The sequence below is a fragment of the Aethalodelphis obliquidens genome, unplaced genomic scaffold, assembly GCF_003676395.1.
Source record: "Aethalodelphis obliquidens isolate GAN/ISIS:26980383/991018 unplaced genomic scaffold, ASM367639v1 scaffold16, whole genome shotgun sequence".
Taxonomy (NCBI): Eukaryota; Metazoa; Chordata; class Mammalia; order Artiodactyla; family Delphinidae; genus Aethalodelphis; species Aethalodelphis obliquidens.
In genome coordinates this window covers 19010922-19034739 of record NW_020837960.1, presented here as the reverse complement: position 1 = coordinate 19034739, position 23818 = coordinate 19010922, and the positions used below count along the sequence as shown (strand labels likewise).

The 23818-nt window shown below is 44.3% G+C and overlaps 1 protein-coding gene across 4 annotated transcripts in view; it reads right to left on the bottom strand.

Moving 5' to 3' along the window:
* Positions 1 to 23613, bottom strand: part of THSD1 (thrombospondin type 1 domain containing 1) — a 31050-nt gene extending 7437 nt beyond the window's left edge. Inside the window, exons 1-6 of one of the 4 annotated variants that reach the window (XM_027116417.1) lie at positions 23447 to 23613; positions 23094 to 23197; positions 20333 to 20482; positions 15868 to 16833; positions 10349 to 10441; positions 4517 to 4675 (exon numbers count right to left, since the gene is read on the bottom strand). In XM_027116417.1, coding sequence (XP_026972218.1) covers positions 4517 to 4675; positions 10349 to 10441; positions 15868 to 16833; positions 20333 to 20390 — 1276 coding nt within the window. In that variant the 5' untranslated portion in view covers positions 20391 to 20482; positions 23094 to 23197; positions 23447 to 23613. The other 3 variants (XM_027116418.1, XM_027116419.1, XM_027116420.1) reach the window with 3 other exon arrangements.
* Positions 23614 to 23818: the final 205 nt, after the last annotated feature.

The window sequence follows — 23818 nt, the reverse complement described above, 5'->3', positions numbered from 1 at the left end:
CCCTCACTTCTCTCCCTACACCCAGGATCCATCACTTCAATCCTTCTACTGCCAATCATCTCAACTCTCTGACCTCTAACACTGAGCTGTATCCCTTCCCCTGCTCAGAAGCAAAAGTCTGTTCCTAGAAAAATCCAGACACGTGGATTATCCGCTGCCTCACCCAGGCCCCTGAGCCCTGGTGGAGAAAATAATGCACCCATGCAGGCCAGAACCTTTGCGTATTGATGGCGCCCAAACTTGACTGCCCACAAATCCTTCCGCGGGTTCCTAAGCAGCTCTCTCTTCCATCCCCTACAACAGTGCTTCAAAGTTTTACCACTAATCCTCTTCCTCAGCCGTCTGCTAGATCACAAAAGTTAGAAGCTATCAAGCAAGTACACCCCAGCTCCTTCTGCCATCCTCTCCTCCCCCATAAACTCAGCAGCAGCCACATCTCCATTTCCCTCTTTCTCTAGGGAATTAGTGGGAGAAGTGTCTTCCCATAAAGACGAGTCCACCAGGTGCTCTCTAGGCCACCCTTCTCCAGGGGGATCATCCCTCTGTACCTATTATCTCCAGCTTCTCCTCCGTGCAGCTCCACAGAAACATGTTCAAGCTCTTTGCATTTTACAAAGATCTTTCTAGAACCCTCTCACTAATGCCACAGCCATATCTCGCTCCTTGTCTTCCCAGCGGAACGTACAGAAAGAAGGGTCCACATGTGCTGACTCCTCGTCACCTCTGGCTCCTGCAACCTGCCCCCAGGCTTCCAGTGAAGCAGCTCCTATCGAGGAGCCAAATGCAAAGGAGTTCCGTCCTGCTATTCCTTGAGCTTTGCAGCATCGGCTACTGTCTGATCCTTCCTGTGATTGTTTCTCTTCTTGGTTTCAACAATTCTCTAATTCGGAGAGAAGAACATGCACTTTGGAGCCAGGAGAGCTAGATCCCATCCTGGTTCCACTAGCTCTGCTCTCTCCATCGACGTCCCACCGACACTTCCACCTCCACACGTCCAGGACTCATCATCTTCCCGCGGAACCTGCACCTCCTCTGATACATCTGATCTCACGGGAATGGTGCTCTGTCCTGCAGCTGCCGGTGCTAAACTCCTAGGTCCCACCCGCGACACTCCCCTCTCCACACTCGCCACATCCAGAGTCGCTGAATCCTTCTCTCCTCTGCATCCCCACAGCCAGTGCTCCCTTTTCCCCCGGGTCACTGAAAACCTCTCAACAGCCCTCACTGCTGCCACTCCTGGCCCTTCTGATTTGTACTCCACGCGACAGGCAAGAGATCCCTCCACAACACAGGTCCAGTCTTCAAGGGCCCTCGGGATCTGGCCCCTGCCTACCTGTTCAGTCTCATTTTGTGCCTTTTTTTTTTTCTTTTGGCCACGCTGTGCGGCTTGTGGGATCTTAGTTCCCCGACGAGGGATTGAACCCGGGCCCTCGGCAGTGAGAGTGCAGAGTCCTAACCACTGGACCGCCAGGGAAGTCCCCTGTCTAGCCTCACTTCCCTCACTCCCTCCTGACACTCTATCCTGCTGCCACATCAAACTCTTGCCAGGTTCCCTGGGTTTCATAATACGCCATCGTCTTCCAAGCTTTCATCCATTGCTCCATTTGCTAAAATTCCCTTTCTCACCTAGTTCACCAGGTGATGCCTATTCAGCTCTCAATCTTCAGCTCAAATATCACCTCCTCCAGGAACAGAGGTGTTCCCAGCATGGACTGTCACGAGCTTCCATAGCAAGCTGTGGATACCTTTCTACTGCACTGTATGCTACGCCTGCTTGGGTGTCTGCTGAGCGGCTGTATCATAAGCCCCTTCCAGAGACATGGCTTATCTCTATACTCCCAACCCCAGTCAATAACTGGCATAGAGTTGATACTCAATTAAGGTTCTATTCATGAATAGATTCATTATTGAAAAGGTGACACCAAAATGCCCAACACCCCATCAGATGGAACGCGGGCGCAACGGCAACTGGATCCTCCCATCTTCGTGGTGAACAAGATGGACCAAATGAACGCAGAACTACTTCACTCAGACCTTGGCGTAAAAACATCCTTTCAAAGCCAAGCAAAACTCTAGACTCTCAACCAAGTGAAAATAGTTGAATGATGAAAGACTCGTTCCCTGACTGATCATGTCTTCGTCTGCAGTGGCTGCCCCGTCAGTGGGTAGCAGCATTGCAAATGTACACGTGGACCTCTCAGCTGTTACACTTGACTCTCTGGAACCCTTCAAAACCGCAGCTGGAGAAAAGCCCCAAAGCTGCTGACCTCACCCATCTCTGCCTCATCTTGTCTTCCCTCTTTTCCTTGAAGTGAAGGAGACTTCCTGACGCTAGGCAGCCTGCAAACAGATCTTTACATTTCCAAGGAGTGGAAAACAGGCTGAACTGGAAAAAGAGAACAGTTGGAAGAAATGATCACTTTTATCCACACAAGCATTTATTTTTTTCTGAGGACCACTTATAGTAGAAGTAGGGGTGCCTGTAGCACTTCCCCTCTCTGCTAATTTATAATGTACAAATTTCCAGTTCCCACCCAGGATTAAAGAGATTAAGATGCCAGAACGTGAAATAATACCACACAGCCTCAAAAACTGGTTGCTAATTCCAGGATGGTTGTAGAAAGCTAGACTGGCCTGTACGTAGAGGCAAAGTATTCACGATAGGTGGCTTAGCATGAGGTCAGATCTAGTTCCATGCTTTCTAGCTTTATGGTCTTGGGCAGGTGACTCACCCTCTCTCTCTGCTGCAAAGTCCTCACCTGTATGTGTAGATAATGATGTACTGACTTCATACGTGCAAGGCACTTAGAAAAAATGCCAGGCAGCAGCAAGCTCTCAAGATCGGAGCCCAGCATAAGAATCCTTGCCATGGGCTTCCCTGGTGGCGCAGTGGTTGAGAGTCCGCCTGCCGATGCAGGGGACACGGGTTCGTGCCCCGGTCTGGGAGGATCCCACATGCCGCGGAGCGGCTGGGCCCATGAGCCATGGCCGCTGAGCCTGCGCGTCTGGAGCCTGTGCTCGGCAACGGGAGAGGCCACAGCAGTGAGAGGCCCGCGTACCGGAAAAAAAAAAAGAAAAGAATCCTTGCCTTGTAGAGTTATTGTGAGCTTTGAGTGAGATAATGTAATAAATGGTTGATACTGTTGTCCCTTCTAAAAGTGCAGTAAAAGCCAGGGGCAGTTGATTTTTAATTCATTTGAGTATTACAGAACTCTAGATGAAATATCTTAATACAACACGCCATCCCAGAACCGAGAGGAAGAAGTTATACACAAGGAAGGAGCTGTGGAGAGTAAGGGGACTTGTAAAGAAAGGGACAGACAGAGAAGAGAGCCTCAGAAGACAGTGTGAGATATAACTGGAGAAAGAACAGATTCAGGGTGGGGCTCAGGGCTGATGAAAGAAGACAGTAGGCTGGGGGCTGGGAGAAGAGCCTGGGTCTGAGGTTGTAATAGGAAAATCACAGAGAGAGAATGTCCTCAGGATGCTGGAATAAAGGGAACAAGGCCTACAGCACTGGCTGGAAAGAGGAGACAGCAAGAATTTTGTAAGGTCACAGGTGGGGATGCTAGTCAAGGTGTTGCCAGGTGCCAGTGGTCTTGGTGCTCTGAGACCAAACACAGAAAAACACTTCTCCAGATCCCAAAGGGACAAGGAAACAGGGATGGTCTTCAACGTGGAATTGGAGAGTGGAAGGAGTCGGGACTGGACAGAAGGACTTCACCTAAGGGCCAGGACCACAGCAAAGGCTGGCTGTGTCTCAGAAGGGGCGATGGTGTGTGGGAACAGCAAGGATTCTTTTTTCTACTGTAACCTGTGGCAAATGAATGGGATTCAGCTCCGTAAGCTGCAGCAAACCCAACTGAGTGACCTGAGCACCACACCATAGACCACCCACATCAAATACTCACTGAGCACCTACCAGTGGGGGTCATTTCAAGATGCTCAGAGGATGAAGGAGGGGCCAGCCCCCAGGTGATGGCAAGATGAACTTCCCCACCTTCTCCTCCTGGGCAGGGGGTGGGGGTGGGGAAGGAATAAACACAGAGCCCTTCAGGGGATAAGATAGGGTGCCTTGCCCCATTTTGGACAAATAATGTCCATTTTGGTTTCCTGGGCTTCTCGGAGATGAGGCAGTGAAAAACTCTTTTTTTTAATGTTTTCCCACAATTTCTGGGAGGGAGTAGGAGGGAGAAACAAAAACAACAAATATCGGGAAGAAATCATCATCCCTCCCATGTTTTGTATTTCTAAACATAATTTCGTACGTCTGAATCTTTCATTTACACCCATGTCCTTGTCATTTCCGCATCTTCGACGGTGTTAAGTCTCCTGTCATCTCCCTGGCAAGACACCCCCAGTCGCAGACACACTGAAGGGCACAGAGTCTGTACAGCCAGCAGCAGCAGCGACAGAGCGTCGAGGCCACTCCTGAACTCAGACTGGCGACTGTCAGGCAGGGCTGGGTTCGACAGTCCCTCTGGGAAGAGGCTTGCGAAGGAGGACGGATACCTACCCGTACAGTCCTCCAGGGAACATGGGGAGCTCTCCGAGGACATTCCAGGGCAGCCAGGTCGGGAGGGGGAGGAGGGCAGGCACAGGCGGCGACGCTCTCTGACACCGTCCCCACACGTGGCACTACACTGGCTCCACGGCTGCCACAGTCCCCAAGTTTCTGCAAGGACATCGGCCAGGCTTTTAATGCTAGCTCACTTGAGAATCAGAATTTAACTGCACCCAAAGGAAGCAGCAAAACTCAAATCTCAGGCTTTGAAAAGTCAGTAAAGAAGCACATTCCCACAGAAGTGGAAAGCTGGAATGTTGCTGCTCCCCCTACAACAAAGGAAAGCTCTATAACCTACAACATATCAACCTTCCTGGAACTCTTCTGAGAGCTAAGGTCACAGGACAACCAAATGGCCTGAATTCGAAGGAAAGACAGACTCCTCCAAGGAAAGCCAGGATGCAAACACTGCTTGCTGGGGCAGATGCCAGGCCTCATACAAGCTGGAGAGAAATCATCTAAAAATATAATGAACTGCCAGAAGCCTGGTGTGGGCTTGCATGAGAATACAGAACCCCTGGGAGCCGCACTACCCAACTGGGAATTTGTACCCACTTGCAGGCTCTTCTCCACGGATCTCACCAGATCTTCACAAGGAGGACCGAGGGCAGGCAGAAGACCAGGGAGAGCGTCCCTCATGGTGGAGGCCAAGGAGGGGAGGAGAAGCTTTGTGGAAAAGACACAAACCTCACCCAGACCCTCCTCCCCATCTGCTCCATCAACAAAAGCCCAACCACTGCGGACAGGGCAGAAAACCCTGTCACTCTAAGAGCAGCAGCTGAAACCTAGTGCTACCCAGGAATGGAAAAAGAAGAAAATCTTTCACCCCTAGAGAGGGGGAGGAAAGACCCTGGGCCCACACTTATAGACAGCTTCTACCACCGGCAAGGGGCAGGATCATTACAAAGCCCCATCCTTGAGACTCAGAGGCAGAGCACTTGCCTAAGACTAAGGCTGAACCAGAACAAGAAGATGTTCTTCCACTCTCATCACCTAACACCCACCCTGCTCCAGGCTAGCAATTACCAAGTATCAAATAACAAGAGTCCACTGCTGGGGGAGAGGCAAGAGTGACAAGGAAAAGCCTTTCTGATGTGCAGGCTCAAGCCTAAAGTTGAGGGTGCAACAGAAGTATGGAGAAAACCCTCTGGCAACCCAATTCCTACCCTAAACACAAAGCAACAGTAGAAAATTTTGAACTCGATCGTGCACTGAGGATAGCCATAGCAACAGCAAAAACTCAAACACAGCTCAATTCCTTATTATATTGACCCAATCTCCACACTAAAGTCCTAGCATAAATAGGGTATGCCAATTTCCAGGCATAAATGCTATTTATCAGTGTCTACTGTTCTAAGAAAATGTCCAACTTTCAACCAAAAATCATGAGACATACAAAGAAACAAGAAAAAAACAATAAAATATCCAAGTAATTAAGATAACCAGACTCAGATGTGACCCAGATATTGGAATTATCAGAGAGAGATATTAACTGTGATTAATATGTTAAAGTTTTCGTGGAAAATGTGAATAAGATGCATGAACAGATGGAAATTTTCATCAGAGAACTGTAAACTAAAAAGAGTTCATCGGAATGCTAGAAATTAACAGCATGGCAACAGAGATGAAGAATGCCTTCTAGGGGCTCATCAACAGACTCAACACAGCTGAGGAAAGAAACAGTGAAACTGAATATATATCGACAGAAATCACTCAAACTGAGACACAAAGAGAGAGAAAAAAAAAGAGTGAATAAAACAGAATACCCAAGAGTTGTGGGACAATATCAAATAGTCTGTCATACATATGACTAGAATCCCAGAAGAAAAAGAGACTAATGTCCAAGAATTCTCCAAAATTAATGAAAGACATCAAACTACATCCAAGATACTCAGAAAACATGACGCAGTATAAACACAAAAAAGCAAACAAACAGAAAAGTTAAACACACTACAAACTGCTAAAAACTAAAAACAAATAGAAAACTTTGAAGGCTGTGGAGGGAGAGAGGGGGCAAGGTGGAATTACATCACATACAGAAGAATAAAAATCTGAATTATAGCACACTTCTCATCATGCAAGCCAGAGATAATGGAGTGACATCTCTAGAGTACTGGAGAAAAAAATCACCAACCCCAAATTCCATATCCAGTGAAAGTATCTTTCAAAAATGAAGGAAAAGTAAAGACTTTTTCAGATGAATGAAAATTAACAGAATTAATTAATTCTACCAACAGACCTTCACTATAAAAAATGTTCCAAGAAAATTCTTCAAGCAGAAGGAATGTGATACCAGGCAAACCTGCATCAATATAAAGGAATGAAGTGTGCTAGAATTAGCATTTATAGAGGTAAAGATAAAATTTACTTCTTATTTTTAAAGGCTCTAAAATATAATTGATGATCTAAAGCAAAACAGTAGCAATGGGGCTTCCCTGGTGGCGCAGTGGTTGGGGGTCCGCCTGCCAATGCAGGGGACGCGGGTTCGTGCCCCAGTCCGGGAGGATCTCGCATGCCGTGGAGCGGCTGGGCCTGTGGGCCATGGCCACTGGGCCTGCGCGTCCGCGGCCTGCGCTCCGCAGCGGGGGAGGCCACAGCAGTGAGAGGCCTGCATACCGCAAAAAAAAAAAAACCAGTAACAATGTATTATGTGTTTATACCATATATAAAGTAAAATGTATAACAATCCTTCAAAGAATGGGAGAAACGAATTGGAATTGTACTGTTATAAGGTCCTTACACTATACATGAAGCAAGATATTATCTGAAGGTAGACTGAGAGTAATTAAAAATGTACGCTGTAAGCTCTAGGACAACCACTCATAAATATTTTAAGGTATAAATAATAAACCAATAGTGTGGTTAAAGTAATTCATAAAAAAGAGTCAACTAATCCAAAGGAAGGCAGATGAAAAGAGGAAAAAGAAACAAAGAACAGATGGAAAAAATATACAACTACCAAGATGGTAGATCCTAATCTAACCATACAATGATTACACTAAACATAAATAATCTAACCACCAATTAGAAGACAGTGTTTGTGAGACTGGATAAAAAAGCATGACCCCACTATATGCTGTTTAGAAGAAACTCACTTTAAATATAAATACATAAATAGGTAAAAGGAAAAAGGTGGGAGAAGTTATACCTTGTAAACATTAATCAAAAGAAAACTAGAGTGGCTTTGTTAATATCAGACAAAGCAGACTGCAGAACAAGGAGTATTACCAGAGATAAAGAGGGATGTTACATAATGACCAAAGGGTCAATTCAGCCAGCAGCCTTAACAACCATAAATAGGGATGCGACTGACACCAGAGCTTCAAAATACATACTACAAAACATTCCCAGAACAGTCATTATTGATTGACAAATGCAAACATCTCTTCCAAGCATATAAGTAATCACTGCCAGAGAGAATAATTGAATAATTCCCTACAAATAATTATCCTAAGTCCCTTCTCCGTGAGCACCCATCCAATCCCAAGACCTATCAGGTCATGCCCACACCAGGCACAAGATATCCTCTGCCTAAAAGTCTCTCTTCATCGTTATGGACAAAAACTCACAATGCAGTCAAGGGTATACAAAGCACTACAAAAACATATGGAAAACGTGCAGGGCAGTTACATTCTCAGGTGAGCCAAGTGGTGCAATCTTTGGAATGAGTCGTGGCACATGACTTCTTTAGAGCAATTAAAAGTCTCGGATTGTCACAAGGGTGGGAGCATTACAAACCAGTGTCCTGGACCAACATCAGCTGAGGTGTGGTAATTATGTTCCACCCAGAGGTCCAGCTGAACACAATGTTGGTTCTGTGCCTCCCAGATCACTCTGTGGCTCCTCAAATGGCAGAACAACAAGGCAGCTTTGTCCTCGAGCTTCAGAGCTGTTCAGACACTGAGCTCCCAGTGCTTGCAAAGCTTTGGGAATCTCATAGTAAGTCTCTCTGAGCTAAAGTATTGTGATTTCGTTTTTGAAAAATCTACTGGTAATTCCACCACTGTGAATCTAAATTGAAAAGTCAATACCTAGTTTATCCTTCTCTTGTGCTCATATTTAAGACCACAAGAGGTCGAATTACAGAAGCTGAGAATCCTTTTTTAATTTCTTAACTCTTCTTTTACTTTACGTAGACATTATTTAAATACATAAAGTCATTTGTCAAACTAAAAACAAAAATTCCGTTAGTGGGCACCAGGAAACAAAAAAAATCAAAGTTTTGATGAAAGCATGAATCTTAATGTCAAAAATCTCACTTTGAAATGTGTTTTTTTCCTTTGAAAGTAAAATTATGGCTGGCAGGATCATCAACAATTTAAAAAATAAACATTTAAACTAAGTTTTAGGTTCTTTTACTGCTAAACCAAATTAATCGAACAGAAAACAAGGGAAATCACTCAAATAAAGCAATAAACAGACTTAATCAGCCAAAATTTTTAAAATGCCTTAAATACCTCTATTTGTTCCCTGAAGATTTCTGTTAATAACACGGAGGAAAATACTTGGCAAAACAGGAACTCATTGGCCAGCTATAGTTCACATGTTACAAATGAAGAATAAGATGACATTATTCTAAACAGTAGCCTTACTTCATGAATGAAAGGCTGTTTTGTTTTGTCCTGTTTAGATGTCCATACATGCCCTCCCACTGCGTTAACAAACCTGTTTGACCAGGATAAATGCCTTTCAGGCCACTCTAGAGGATATTAATTCTGAATGAGCAAAATGTGTCTGCAACAAGAAAAGGGAGATTTGTTTCCACTCCCAAGAATATTTGAAGGAATACAGAGTATGAAATATTCACATCTGCAAGATATTTCACTCAAGAGACTAAAGTAACTAAACAAAACGTCCTTAGAAGAAAATTCTATTAAAAAAATAAAGTTATTATAAAATATACAAAAAAAGAAAGTAAATTCTATAGACATGAGTAAGTAGCCAAAAGCCACAGTGGGAACAAAGGCACCTGGATAAGCAGTCCAGGTTTTCTGTGCCCCGCACAGGCTCATTCATATTAGACCAACCATGCTTATGCCTGGGCCAGCGGGCTCCAAAGTGGGTTACATGTCTTTCAGGAGGGGTGGGAAGCACAAGGTGAACCCATGAGATGAGGAGGAAAATACTGGAGCTTTTTGATCTAAAAGTTTCATATTGTTTAATATCTAGATTGATAGATGATTATATGGGAGCCAGCATGGAAGAGTGGGAATAGCAAATGCTCAAGCCAGTCTAACCACCAGTAGTGGGTAAGCCACCAACCTTGGAAAAATTACTTACCCTTTCTCTGTGCCTCATTTCTTCACCTCTCAAACTGACAATACAATAAGCCTAACTCATAGGGTTATTATAAGGATTAAGGGTTAATATTCATAAAGCACTGAGAGCAGTTCTTGGTGCAAAGTAATCACTATATAAATGTTATTATGTCAGAAATTCACATACAGTATAAGGGCCTGTTTATATTAAATTATATTCTCTAGTTTTAGGTGAATTAGGTGGACAAATGGCTTATAAAGATTCTGGCAGGGCTTCCCTGGTGGCGCAGTGGTTGAGAGTCCGCCTGCCGATGCAGGGGACACGGGTTCGTGCCCCGGTCCGGGAAGATCCCACATGCCGCGGAGCGGCTGGGCCCGTGAGCCATGGCCGCTGAGCCTGCGCGTCCGGAGCCTGTGCTCCGCAATGGGAGAGGCAAAAGCAGTAAGAGGCCCGCGCACAAAAAAAAAAAAAAAAAAAAAAAAAAGATTCTGGCAAAGAATTAAAGATGATACAATAATTAAGCACCTGCAAATAAGAAGCAAATGACAGGATGACAGTACTCCTCTTCTTGGTAAAAAGCTCTTGTTCGGTCACATTGTGAAGGAAAACCAAGACCATCTAATCAGAGAAACAAGAAGATGGCCAACAAATTTAAATTATCAAGAAAACTGTGTGTTAAATATATACAATTTTTACTTGTCAAAAAAACTAAGTAAAAAAAATTATGTGACTATGAATTTATACCCTCTATCATTAATTCTCAACTTTGCCCTAAATACATATTTTGCATTGAGATGCAGGGTCCATTATCCCTTATCTGACAACCTTGGGGCAGATGAGTTCAGAATTTAGAATTTCTCAATTTAGACTTTTGCATGTTATTACAGCACCTGTGCCAGATATTACTAACACTCCCCTAGCAGCATCCCATAATCACACACATTAACGCTTCTGCAGACAAACACATGGACATTCATACTAAGTAGGATAAATGAAGGTCACAAATAATCATGTTTGACATCTTTTTGCTGTAAATCAGTATTTACAGTTTTAAGGTCCTAAGACACATTTGGAAAAAGAGACAAACATATCAAACCCTTTATTCCCCTTCCAAAAGGAACTAATGAGAAATTCATTGTGAGTCGGTGGGTCACACCTCATGGTAGGTTCAATGGGGTTCCTGAATGATGCCATTTGGCAAAAAAAAACCAGTCTTTACTGGTCAGAGCTGTCAATTTTAATGGAAAATGAAAAGAACTCGATTTAGTTATAAACTTTTATACTAAAAACACAAAGGCACTGAGTTTCCCACCACTGGCATCAATTTCACTGATTAACCAGAGTCCCTGTTGGGCGGCCACACAGAGAATCTGGGGTCTCCAGGAATGCTTAGCCCCTCGAGGTACTGCTTCCAGCCCTACTGCCTGGTCGTGTCTAGTTGCTGCAGCCCCACAGGGAGCCCTGAGCACCCTCAGCCTAGACACAGAGCATCACTCCCTGTTCTGCCCCTTCCCAGGGAGAACCAACACAAAGACCTCCTGCTCCCAAGGTCTTTCATCACGTGGCCCGAATTCCTTTACTCCCCTTGGTTTGTTTCCACTAAATTCAGTCAATTAGAATTTTTTTTCCCTCTAAGCAATAAATTCTTTTTGAAATGGCAAGCATATCTTGAATGATTAGTTTAACATAATTGTTTTTCTACTGATACCTAGCTGAGACATCAGAGTGCAATTTTCACTTTAATAAACATGTACTGAGTATCTATTAATGTGGCAGGTGTACAAAGCGGGCCAAATAAGGATCATAAATAGCTTCCTGGCAGCCCAAGTCGGCTTCTGTCGCCAAATGAGCTTCTCCAATCTGGGGGCATGGTGGGGGAGGGAAGAAACGTGGGGAGAAAGACCCTGAACAAGCAATGACAGAAGTGATAAATGCCATGAAAGAGGAACTAAGGATGCTGGGCCAGCGTACAGTGGGGAGTTTACCTAGTCTGGGGTTGAGGAAGAGTCATCCAGGAGACTTGGGGGACGGGTTAATGTTAATCAAGTGAAGGTGGGAGGAGGGTTGCCCAGTCTCCAGCCCATCTGTGGATGCCCATCCTCATAAGAGTGACGTGTCAAGTGAGGTGACTGATAAGTTTTCAGCAAGGGAATAGCCTCAGCTGACCTGAATTTTCAACAGTCCCTCTCTGGCTTGCCTTGAGAGAATGAAATGGACGGAGGGAGGGAACCATGCGGTATCAGTGGAAATGGAGAAACGTGCAGAGATTGAGACACAGACTTTTTAAAGAGACAAAATCCATAGGACCTAGTGATTTATTCATAGGAAGTGAAGAAGAGGAAGCCTCCTGGGTCTGGGGTTTGAACAATGAGACGAGGTGGAGTCCTGTACTGAGGAGCAGGTTTAGGGGGTGAGATGATGAGTCCAGTTCCAGGTATGCTGCTTTTGAGGTGCCTGGGAGACATCTGGGGGGTGACAGCTATTCAGCACTTGGATGTGGGGGAGAGATACCAGCATGGAGTCACCAGCATCAGGACAGTAATCACCTAGTGAGTGTGTGAAGAGTGAAAAATGCTGAGGTTCTAGTATAGGATGCAGAAGTCCAAGCCTTAAGGGATGCGATGGGGTCATGGAACCAGCCGGCAAAGGAGACCTGGAAGGAACAGCCAGGGAGGTAGGAGGTAAACAAGGCAAGTGTAATGTCACAGAATCAAGGTCAACGAAGATACGGACTGGAAAGCATCCCCAGAGTTTGGGACCTGGAAGTCATTCGCTGGCTGCTTTAGTGAGAGCATTTGCAGGGGAGGGGTACGGGTTTGGAGTGGGTTGAAAAGTGAATGGGGGTGAGGAAATAAACCCCAAAGTACAGGTGGGTTTTTCAAGAACCGGGGCTATAAAAGGAAGACGAGAGAAACAGGTTGTGCTCTGGGGGAGAACCAGGCGATGAGGGGTGACTTTGTTTCGTGTTTAGATGAGACAATTAAGTACATTTCGAAGTTGATGGGAATGAACCAGTAAAGAAGGGACAGTTAGAGGCGGAGGAGATAGGGGAATAATGATTAACAGAAGGTTCCTGATAGAGCAGAGGGGCTGGGACCCCCAGTGGAGGGGAGGGTTGACCTTGTACTGGAGGAATGACACTGCTTCCCTGGGGACAGCAAAGGAGGGGGAGATTGTGGGATGGCTGCCTGCAGGCTTACGGATATTTTGGTGGGAGGGTGAGGGAGCTCGCACCTGATGGCTTCCCGCTGCTCTGTGTGGCAGGAGCAAGTCAGCTCAGAGAGTTAGGCAGGGGCGCGGGTGAGGTCGGAGGAGAGCAGAAGAGGGCCGCAAGAGCTGCTGTGCAGGGTAGGAGCACAGTGAGTAGCATGGTGGGCAGCACGGTGGGCCCAGGGAAGGGTGGAGGCCCGGCCTGCCCGGGTGCCGTGGGCGGCCGGCAGATGGCTGGATTCACGCAGAGCCGGGGGGTGGCTGGGTGCAGAAGGACAGGGGGCAGAGGCGTTTAGGGTATTGGTCGGAGAGTGATTAAGGGGATGGGCCACGGAATCTAGGCTGGAGGCAGAGGTAAGTGCAAGCAGGGAAGTGGCCAGTGGGTGGGGAGAGAGTCAAAGGAAAGGGACTTCTAAGGAGGAGTGAGTGAATTTGGAGCAAGAAACACGTGGGGCACTGAGGCTGCTCAGAGGCTGGGGCCGTCAGGGAGCACAGGCTTAGCGGGGACGGAAATAAGAGCACGTGTAAACGATCAGGACAATCCCTGCCAGATTAACCTCTTGCCAGGGCCAGGCTCGCACCCAGGAAAAGGGAAAGAAACGCAGAGAGGAGCCTGGGGCATGGATGGAATTGTAATAACCCCACTTCTTTGTGATTAGGGAGGGCGTTATGCAGAGAATTCAAAATTTAAAGAAGTTTTTAGGGGCTTCCCTGGTGGCGCAGTGGTTGGGAGTCCGCCTGCCGATGCAGGGGACACGGGTTCGTGCCCCGGTCCGGGAGGATCCCACATGCCGCGGAGCGGCTGGGCCCGTGAGCCATGGCCGCTGCGCCTGCGCGTCCGGAGCCTGTGCTCCGCAGCGGGAGAGGCCACGGCAGTGCGAGGCCCGCGTACCTCAAAAAAAAAAAAAAAAAAGAAGTTTTTAGAAATCTTGCTTTGAACTCTCACTAAAGAGGCTTCGTTCTTAAAATGAAGGAGGTAAGAGGAAAGAGACATGCTTGAGGACGTTCTAGAGGAAGTGAAAAGCTACTAAGTACAATTTGGGATTTAGCTTTGAATTCTGATCATACCTGCCATGGACTTGCCATATGATGTAATAACAGAATTTTTAAATACATGCAAAAGAATGAAATTAGAACATTCTCTAACACCATACACAAAAATAAACTCAAAATGGATTAAAGACTTAAATGTAAGGCTGAATACTATAAAACTCTTAGAGGAAAGCATAGGCGGAACACTCTGACATAAATCGTAGCGATATCCTCTTGGATCCACCTCCTAGAGTAATGAAAATAAAAACAAAAACAAACAAAAGGGACCGAATTAAACTTAAAAGCTTTCGCACAGCAAAGGAAACCATAAACAAAACGAATAAACAACCCACAGAATGGGAGAAAATATTTGCAAACGAAGCGACCAACTCCAAACTGTACAAACAGCTCATACAGCTCAATATCAAAACACACAAACAAATCAATAAAAACTGGGCAGAAGATCTAAATAGAAATTTTCCAAAGAAGACATACAGATGGCCAAAAAGCACATGAAAAGATGCTCAACATCACTAGTTATTAGAGAACAGCAAATCAAAACTACAACGAGTTATCACCTCACACCAGTCAGAATGGCCATCATCAAAAAGTCTACAAACAATAAATGCTGAGAGGGTGTGGAGAAAAGGGACCCCTCTTGCACTGTTGGTGGGAATGTAAATTGGTACAACCACTATGGAGAACAGTATGGAAGCTTCTTAAAAAACTAAAAACAGAGCTACTATATGATCCAGCAATCCCATTCCTGGGCATATATCCAGAGAAAACCATAATTCGAAAAGATACATGCACCCCAATGCTCATGACAGCACTATTTACAGTAGCCAAGACATGGAAGCAACCTAAACGTCCATCGACAGAGGAATGGATAAAGAAGATGTGGTACATATATACAATGGAATATTACCCAGCCACAAAAAAGAATGAAATAATGCCATTCGCAGCAACATGGATGGACCTAGAGATGATCACACTAAGTGAAGTAAGTCAGGCAGAGAAAGACAAATATCATATGATATCATTTTATATGTGGAATCTAAAAAATGATACAAATGAACTTATTTACAAAACAGAAACAGATTCACAGACTTCGAAAACCAACTTAAGGTTACCAAAGGGGAAAGGTCGGGGTGGGAGAAGAATAAATTAGGAGTTTGGTATTAACATATACCTACTACTATATATAAAATAGATAATCAACAAGGACCTACTGTATAGCACAGGGAACTCTACTCAATATTCTGTAATAACCTATACGTGAAAAGAATCTGAAAAAAGAATGGCGATATATATATATATATATATATATGTCTAACTGACTCATTTTGCTGTATACCTGAAACTAACACAATATTGTAAATCAACTATACTCCAATATAAAATAAAAATTAAATTAACAAACAAACAAATAAAATACAATGTAATAATAGCTGACGTTTATCACTGTTTCTTACCTGAGGCACTGTGCTAAGAACTGTATACATTAATTTCACTCAATTCTTACAACTCTCTGAGGTAGATACTCTTATCATCCCCACTTTACTGATGGGGAAACTAAGACCTGGAGCAGTTAGTTAGGAGTGCGCTGGGTATGTTAACCAGTACTCTTCATTTTTCAGATAAGGATGCTAATGCCATTTGGGACATTATGGGGAGTGAACCATAAAAATGATGGTACCGTTCATAGAAAATCAAGTTCACCTAAATTCAAAATAATAATTTGATTGCATGAAGGCGCCAATTTGATTTAAAAAAATGTGCTTTAAAATCTCAATACCAACCTATATTTCTCTGAATTAGCATGCACTCCTTCTCCTTTGCAGAAAACTGGCTTCTGCTTGAGACGCCAAAGTCAAAGCAGTATTTATGCCTCCCCACGTCAAACAAAGTGCAGTTGAATACTGTTCTCCTTTCTCCCAAGGTCAGACTGTTTTCAGCCAACCGGATGGTCCTTTCCCCAGGGCGTCTGGGGGCCTCCCTGAAGACAGCGATCACCCCTTGGACAAAGATGCATGGCGGGGGCAGCACCCTCACCTCCACCCCGGACTCACAGGTGAGCTCTGGCGCCATCACCAGTGCATATCCAAACTTCTGGGCCAGGTCAATGGGGCCTGTGGACGTAATGACCGAGTCCCCGCCGAGCAGCTTCAGCACCACGGTGACATAGGCTTCCGGCCCCACAGGTGCACAGCCAAACTCAACCCACTGGCCTTGAGCGAGTTCTGCCCTCTTGCTAGCCCTTATCTCCAGCGGCTGGCCCTGACTCATCCTTGCCTCCGGAAGGCTGTTGGTGAAGGTGACATCCACCAAGATGCCGGGCTTGTCCACGGGGAACAGGCACAGCGGCTGACTGGTAAAAAGGCCCACCTGGAAGGTGCCTTCAGCTGCCTTGGATGTCCTGTTCAGGTCAACATGAAAGACAGGCCATTCCACCTTCAGAAAGGCGCTCCTCTCCCACCAGGGGACCGGAGGGCTGCTGTCTGTGGCTTCCGGAGTCATCGTGAACCAGTAGTCACCGGCCTCCTTGAAGTAGAAGCACTCAAACTCGAGGGTCCCCTGGGACTGGTTGGTCAGGAGGTATTTGGTGGTAACAGTCTGATTGGTGTTGGCCTCCAACAGCAGGACAGAGACATTCCTCAGCGTCCCATTGGCGCCATCCAAATACTGGAAATCCACAGACACTGTCCTGTTGCTTAGTGCTACATGGCCCGGTTCCCCCAGAAGGAGATATTCAGCTTCTCCAAGAACTGAAAGGAAATGGTCAGAGTAGTTTTTTAAAGGGAATATCTGAGCAGCACTATTGGTGACATCGATGGAAACAGCATTTCAGACACAAGAGAAGTTTGAACTGAGCCGAGGATGATGCAAAATGCTGCTGAGTGCTGACTCTGGGAGCTGGGTCCTGAGCTGCCTCCATTCTAAAGTGGCTCTGTTCCTTCATCTCCATTTTTCATGGTTTTGTTGAAAATAATGAATTAGTGGTAAATACTCTGAATTCACAACAGTCAACAAGGTAATACATCAGTGATGAAAACCTAATAAGCAAGAGTAACAACTGACCAGTCTCATAAAAATCCAACACTTGACTCTTCTCATTTTAGGCATATTGAAGTGTTTAGGTATTTGGGGAAAATGGATTTACAGTGAAATGAGAGAAAGCCTGATTTAAATGATACAACACGCACTGCTCTAGATTACTTAAAATGGGAGACCCTAAATATACAGTTGACCCTTGAACAACATGGGCTTGAACTGCACAGGCTCACTTACACACACACAAATTTTTTCAGTAGTAAGTACTACAGTACTAGACGATCTGTGGTTGGTTGAATCCGCAGATACACACAGCAGATATAGAGGAACAGCAGATACACAGGGCCGACTATAGATTATACCTGTGCAGAAGATCAGAGCCTTTAACCTTAACTTAAACCCTGTGTTGTCCAACGATCAACTGAACTTCTAAGTTACTGTTTTCTGACATTCAAGACAAGTGCTTGAGCATTTTCACCAGTAAAGGAAACAGTGCCTTTCCTTTGTACAAGGCAGAAATTTTTAGATGAATAAGAAATGTTGACATTCTATCCTGCATGGGTTATTCAAGGGATAGAGTGAACATTTATGGAATAGCTAAGCTTGTCCTTAGCAATTTTACTGACATTACAGTAACTGCTATTGGCCTAGATAGGACAGATGACTACTGGCCCACAAGTGTCACTCTGTTAGGATCAATTCTATCTTTTTTTAAAAAGAGACCCATCAGAGCAGCTGAAGTAAAGAGTGGGAAGAGCACAGACACACAAGAATCCCTGTTTCTATTTTGAACCCTATCCAAATACATATCAAAGGAGACAGAGTTTGGCAATGCAACAATCAGCTGGCCTGTGACTAGGGTAAGAAACATTCTAGATTTAAGGAACTGCAGTGCCCTTTGGTTTGAAAAACAACATGTGTAAGTATGAATTTATGAGTCTTCTTATATATACATGATAATATAACATAATATTATATTAATATAATAATAATAATAATGTGTACATATATGTCCAAAGGACAATATGCTGTCTGGGCTGGTAGTCTTTAAATATACTCAGTCAGTGATTATTCGATGATTCACTTTGATGGACAGCAGAAACCAATACAACGTTGTAAATCAACTATACTCCAATAAAAATTTTTAAAAATAGACTATTCAAAGATATAAAAAAATGATTATTAGAATCAGCACATGAAAATACTGGCACATAAAGGTTTGTTTTAATTAGCTCAGCACTTCACCCATTTCTTATTTAACATGAGGTGAAATAAAATATATAAAACTTGGATAGACCTGAATGCTTAATAAGCACTTGCTTGAAAACCTTAATAGGATAAAGTTGTTTTTTTTTTTTTTTTTCATTTTAGTCAGTACAGAAATTGAGGGACACTCCCTTTTGGATGGAGACAACTCATCCAAAGGCGGCTGCTTTCGGTGCAGCTTGTGTGCTAGTTCAGAGTGGACCTGATTCTTTTTTGTGAACAGGTGGCTGAAGAGCTTCCAGTACTCACAGTAGCCCAGGAAGGACTGCTGAGAACAAAGGACCGAGAACAAAGCTCATATTCATTTGAATCTGATGGGGCAGAATGGTTCTGTGATGCATTTTAAGAGAGGCACACCGCACTTAGTTAACTAACGAATTGTCAGTGACAGGGACAACGATGAGGCAGATCAGATTCTGATTTGACGGGCAGCCTGTCGATGAAAGAGACACACACGGCCCTTTGGAAACCGAGGAAACAGACGCAACGGATGGGTTCCAACAGCAGCAGAAAGGAGGTGTGTACTGAAGAGGGAACTTGCTGCTTTACTCTCAAACGCTTGCTTTTACAGGCAAGAATACACTCTCATTTAGAAAACTACAATTTGGTTGTACCACATCCTGACTACTACAGTACAGTTTTCTCCATTCTTTCATTTCCTCTCTCCCCAAATTCCTTTATTGTATTTAAAGGAACTGGTGTCTCAATATAAGCATGTTGCTTTAAAAAAGCAAAAACACTAACTGGTAACGGTATATTTTGATCAAAGTCAAATGGAGAAGAAAAAAAAAATCCAGGTCTATGAAAATACCTCCTTTTCCAGTAGTAGCCTTTGTACTCAACTTGTATGCTCTATTTTATGCTCAATCAACTTTTATTTTTATATTGCAGTAAGATAACCTGCTCTCAACAATAACAAATGTCCTTGCAGACTGTTTAAATGGAAATTTTTGATGTCTTTATCATTATGAAACAAAGCAAGCTTTTATAATTTTTTGAATGAGGCTGTTACATATAGAGCAACCTATTTTTAAGTAGGGATAAAGGACTTTGAAAGAAATGATCCCAGATTGGTTTTCTGCAAGTCAAGTGTCTTCTTGTTTAAATAAACTTTTAAAAAATAAAAGACTGAGGGAGGAGACTCACTGGACAAAAGTAACAGTACACACTCTGGTCCATCCAACCGATATTACATGAGCCAGGATTCTCTGTCTCTTGAATAATAATTTCTTCATCAATCTGAAAACAGTTTCCACTCTCATACCACCAACTGCTTAGATGTCTGAAATACTTGGAAATCATCAAAAGAAAACTGGTGGGTATTATATGGTTGAATCTACTGGTTCAGTAGTTGCATAAAACTCTCTGAGAAATGAATTTTTAGTTGAATCAAGATGAATGAAGAAAACTAACATTAAGCACCTACTATGTGCTCAGACATTCAGGTATTTCACATTCTTGAGTTTATCTTATCATCATAACAGCCCTCTCAATATTGCTGCTGGTACAGAAAGAGATTTAGAAACTAGACAAAGGCACACAACTGGTAAGGATTGAAATTCAGATTTGTTCCAAAGGTATTCCAGCAGCAAACTCTCTTGTCAAGTGAAATCTCATGTAGAACCCCAATATATAAAACATCACTTCCTGTGTGTGTGAGTGAAGTTTAAACATATAATACTGAAATACTAGGAAATCAATCAAAGAGAACTGAGGGCAACATGCTTGTCTCCAATTTGTGAAATGAGTGTATTTAAAGTGAAATTTGAAATAATAACGCAGAACCTTAAGAGAACCCAGGGTTGCAAGAATCACAGTTTAAAAGGCACTGCAGTGTAGTCCCTGCCCTACCTCCTTCATGTAGGGGCATCGACATCCATGCATTTATAAACCCTCCATTTATGTTTCTTCATTGGTACCCACAGCATAAGTACACGCAACACTCACCGTAGTCACAGAGCACCACCAACAATAGATTTGAAAAGTCTTTCAACATTTGTTTCATTCTGATCAGCAAAATCCCAGGTCTTTGGTCTCCTCATGTCCTTCCTCACATCCAAATGGTGAATTTTTCTTCAAAAACACCTGCAATTAGAACTTCAAAAAGACGTTGGCTCTGTTCAGTGTGATTCATAAAATAGTAATCCTGAGATGACAAAACCATTCTAAGAAGTCAAACTGCCTAGTTAATACTGAAAAGAAAACAGCAAGGACATTACTGTTCCCCCAGGGAAATGATCTGTAATTTACATGTCCTTTCCTTCCATTATAGCTCACCTGCTAAGAACTTTCAGGTCTGCCCAACACCAAGACTATCTGCAAAACACCGCGTCTCTTACCTTTCTAGCACATCCTTAAGTGGAGAGTTGGTTGTTCTCTGCTTAATTTCATCAAAGCTCCTTGCCAACCTGGATAATATTATATCTTCACATATTTATGTGCTTGGCATAGTTAATATGCCAGTTAATCGACTGACTAAAATTTTGCCAAACTTTCGTTTTGCATCGTGCTGTGTAGACCTGCCTTGCTTCCACAAATGGGTTTATGAACACTGTCCTTCTTGCACAATTGGTGTGTTCTCTGGATTGCTTCATTTCTGAATGCCTAGGAGCTATATCAAAACTATTAAACCTTTAAAAAAATATATACCCAGATTATTGCAATTAAAGGTGAACTCCAGGTGGTCCAGACTTCCCTTGGTTAGGGCACTCTAAAGAGAAAACAAGTAACAGCTATCATCTTTGTCAGCCTTCCAGTACTTGTTGCTGCTGGCTGGCATGCCATCAGGAGATGGATGATTTCATGCAGCAATCTTCCCAGACCACCTAGGAGGGCAGGGAAGGCCTTGATGGCCTGTGGTTCAGAATGATTTGTGGGAAGAGGCACTTATTTTGATATAAACAGACTATTAGACAACAGAATAAGATGTGGGGCATTTAAGAGCCAGTATTTTTCATACTTGAGTCTTAGGAAACTTGAGTCTAGGAAACTATGGGGTACTAAACATAAAACAAATATATATTTTCTTAATGTTTACATTCCCCTCCATTATGCAGTTAATCTGTTTTTAATAAGTATATTATATTCCAAATATACGTGCGTCACATCCCTTCGGATAAGACAGAAATTAAGGGAATTAAGAGGACTGACTGAAATAATCAAAAATTCAATGGAAAGGAAATTGGTGTGTCTCTATTAGCTTTCTTTCTGTAGGAGTTGGTTGAGCAAAGGAAATGCTGTACTTCCTCAAAGAGAAGCAGAGATAGGAAGTGTAATCATGCAGATGATTAAGGCTCCCACCCTCCCCAACAACAAAAAAAAGAAAATTCAGTTTTGTTGGAATTAGGCATGGATTTGACCCAATCGTTTCCTTGAATATGAATTGGGAAACCTGACCAAAGACAGCAGGTGAGCATCATCGTATCTCCCAGGCAAGTGTGGGCACTTAGGGCAATTAAAATGCTTCCTTTTAGTCACTGCTACTCAGTAATTGAAGTAAGGAGAAACAAGCTATCCCTGGCCCCCAGAAGTTGTACTGGCTTCTCCCAAATTGCTTGCTTCCCCATGACAACCATTTTTTAAAGAAGTTCTTAATCACAACTGATTTTGTGTTTATAACACATTTTCTTTCTTATGAAAAAGACTAGTAAAACAGAATAGTGTCATAATCTATATTTAGAGCTGGATGGAAATGGAATTACAGGATAATCCAGGCTACCTGAAAACAGGCTGCTTTATTTTATAAGCCATAATATGGTTTACATAATATGGATTTTTTTTAATGCTCTCAAGCTTTTGAAAATTAATGCTGATTTTTTTTTCACTAGCTCAACCACTAATTTGAAGATGTTAACAGAGCATCCCAGAATGGAATGGAATGCCGGGTAAAAAATCACTACGTTTCTGTTGTTGTTTTAAAGAAAACAGCATGCTTCTTTAATTTTTTTTAAACCTTGCTTGCATATTTTCTTCCAACACGTGTTCCCAATACCACAACTGGCTACTTACAATGTTTAGCTTGAGAATCATTTTGAGAAAATAGGAACTTAGGTATACTTTATACACATTTTTTAAAACTTCCATATAGCATTCACACCCATAAACGTTTATAGACAAATTCTAAATGTATCAGCTAGAGGGTAGGAGGAAGTTGTGAATATTCTCAGTGGCTAAGGGCACCACGCTAAGCTCAGATCCCATGTTTTTGCTGAAATCAGCTAAGATACACGCTTCTGTATCCCCTATAGTGTCTTCAGAGCTACAGAAAAAGAAACTGAATTATGCTAAACACCATGGGACCAATGATTTATGAAAGAATAAAAGGAAAAACAAAAAGAAGCAAAGTGATCTTGTCCGTTCTGACAAACATGCACACGCTCGAGTGTATATCTAACAGTAATATTTATTAGGAGGAAATCGCTAATTCCAAAACGGCTCGTGTAAACGGGCTGTATTTATATATTCGGGCCAATCGGCGAATATATGCCTGGTCCCACGGGCTGGATGCTGCTTCCCCACATCTACTCAGCTGTGCACTCCCCACATCTACTCAGCTTTCGCCAGGCCTGCGAGTCAAGTTTACGCTTGGAAATCTAAGGCTGCCGGTGTCCCCCAGCACAACATCTCTTAAAATGAGGACCGTTTTGCAAGGCACATATCTCATACTGCTTGCATCCCAGTAAGGATTTCTTTATGGAAAGAAGCAAACCTGTTCTGAAACGCAGAGTCTCCCAGAAGCTGTTCTTCAAGGGTCCCAACTATTCGGACTCAACACCCATCAATCTACGGTCAGCCTCAGACACTCGGTCACACCTGCGCCAGGAGAGCGCCGAGTTCAGGTTGAAATCGGGACTCAGAGATGCGGAGACGACACTTTTTAACGCGTGTCCCTGGGGGCTGAGCACCAAGGAGCGAGGGAAGGGGACCGGGTGCGTGCAGAGAACGGTCCCGTCCACCAGTGCTTTCCGGCGGCCGGGAGGGTGGGGCGGAAGGGTCCCGGGAGCCGCCGGGGACCCCGCGGCGGGAGCTCCCGCCGGGTCGCTTCCGGAACGCTCTTCTTACCTCTGGGACCGGCGGGCGAGGTGGCGAGGTGGCGAGGTAGGCGAGTGGCCTGGGCCGCGATGAGGCAGCGTACCGAGCATCCCGCGTCCCGGGACTGCGCCCCCCGCCCCCCGCGCGCCGCTCCCGCAGCCCCGCCCGGGTCCGCCCCCGACGGCGCGAGGAGGGCGGCACCCGGCGGGCGGGGGTGGAGGGGGCTCCGGGAGCCTGCGAGGGCCGCCCCGCCCGCTCTGGGCAGCGCATCCTTCCCTGCCCGCGCCCGGCTGGCCCGCTACTGGACGGGAAACCCGGCAGGAAACGCGCGGCCGGGGAGGGCCCGCGGGGAGGGGACGCGGATGCCAGCCACGCACACCCACTGCCCGCAGGCGGGAGCCG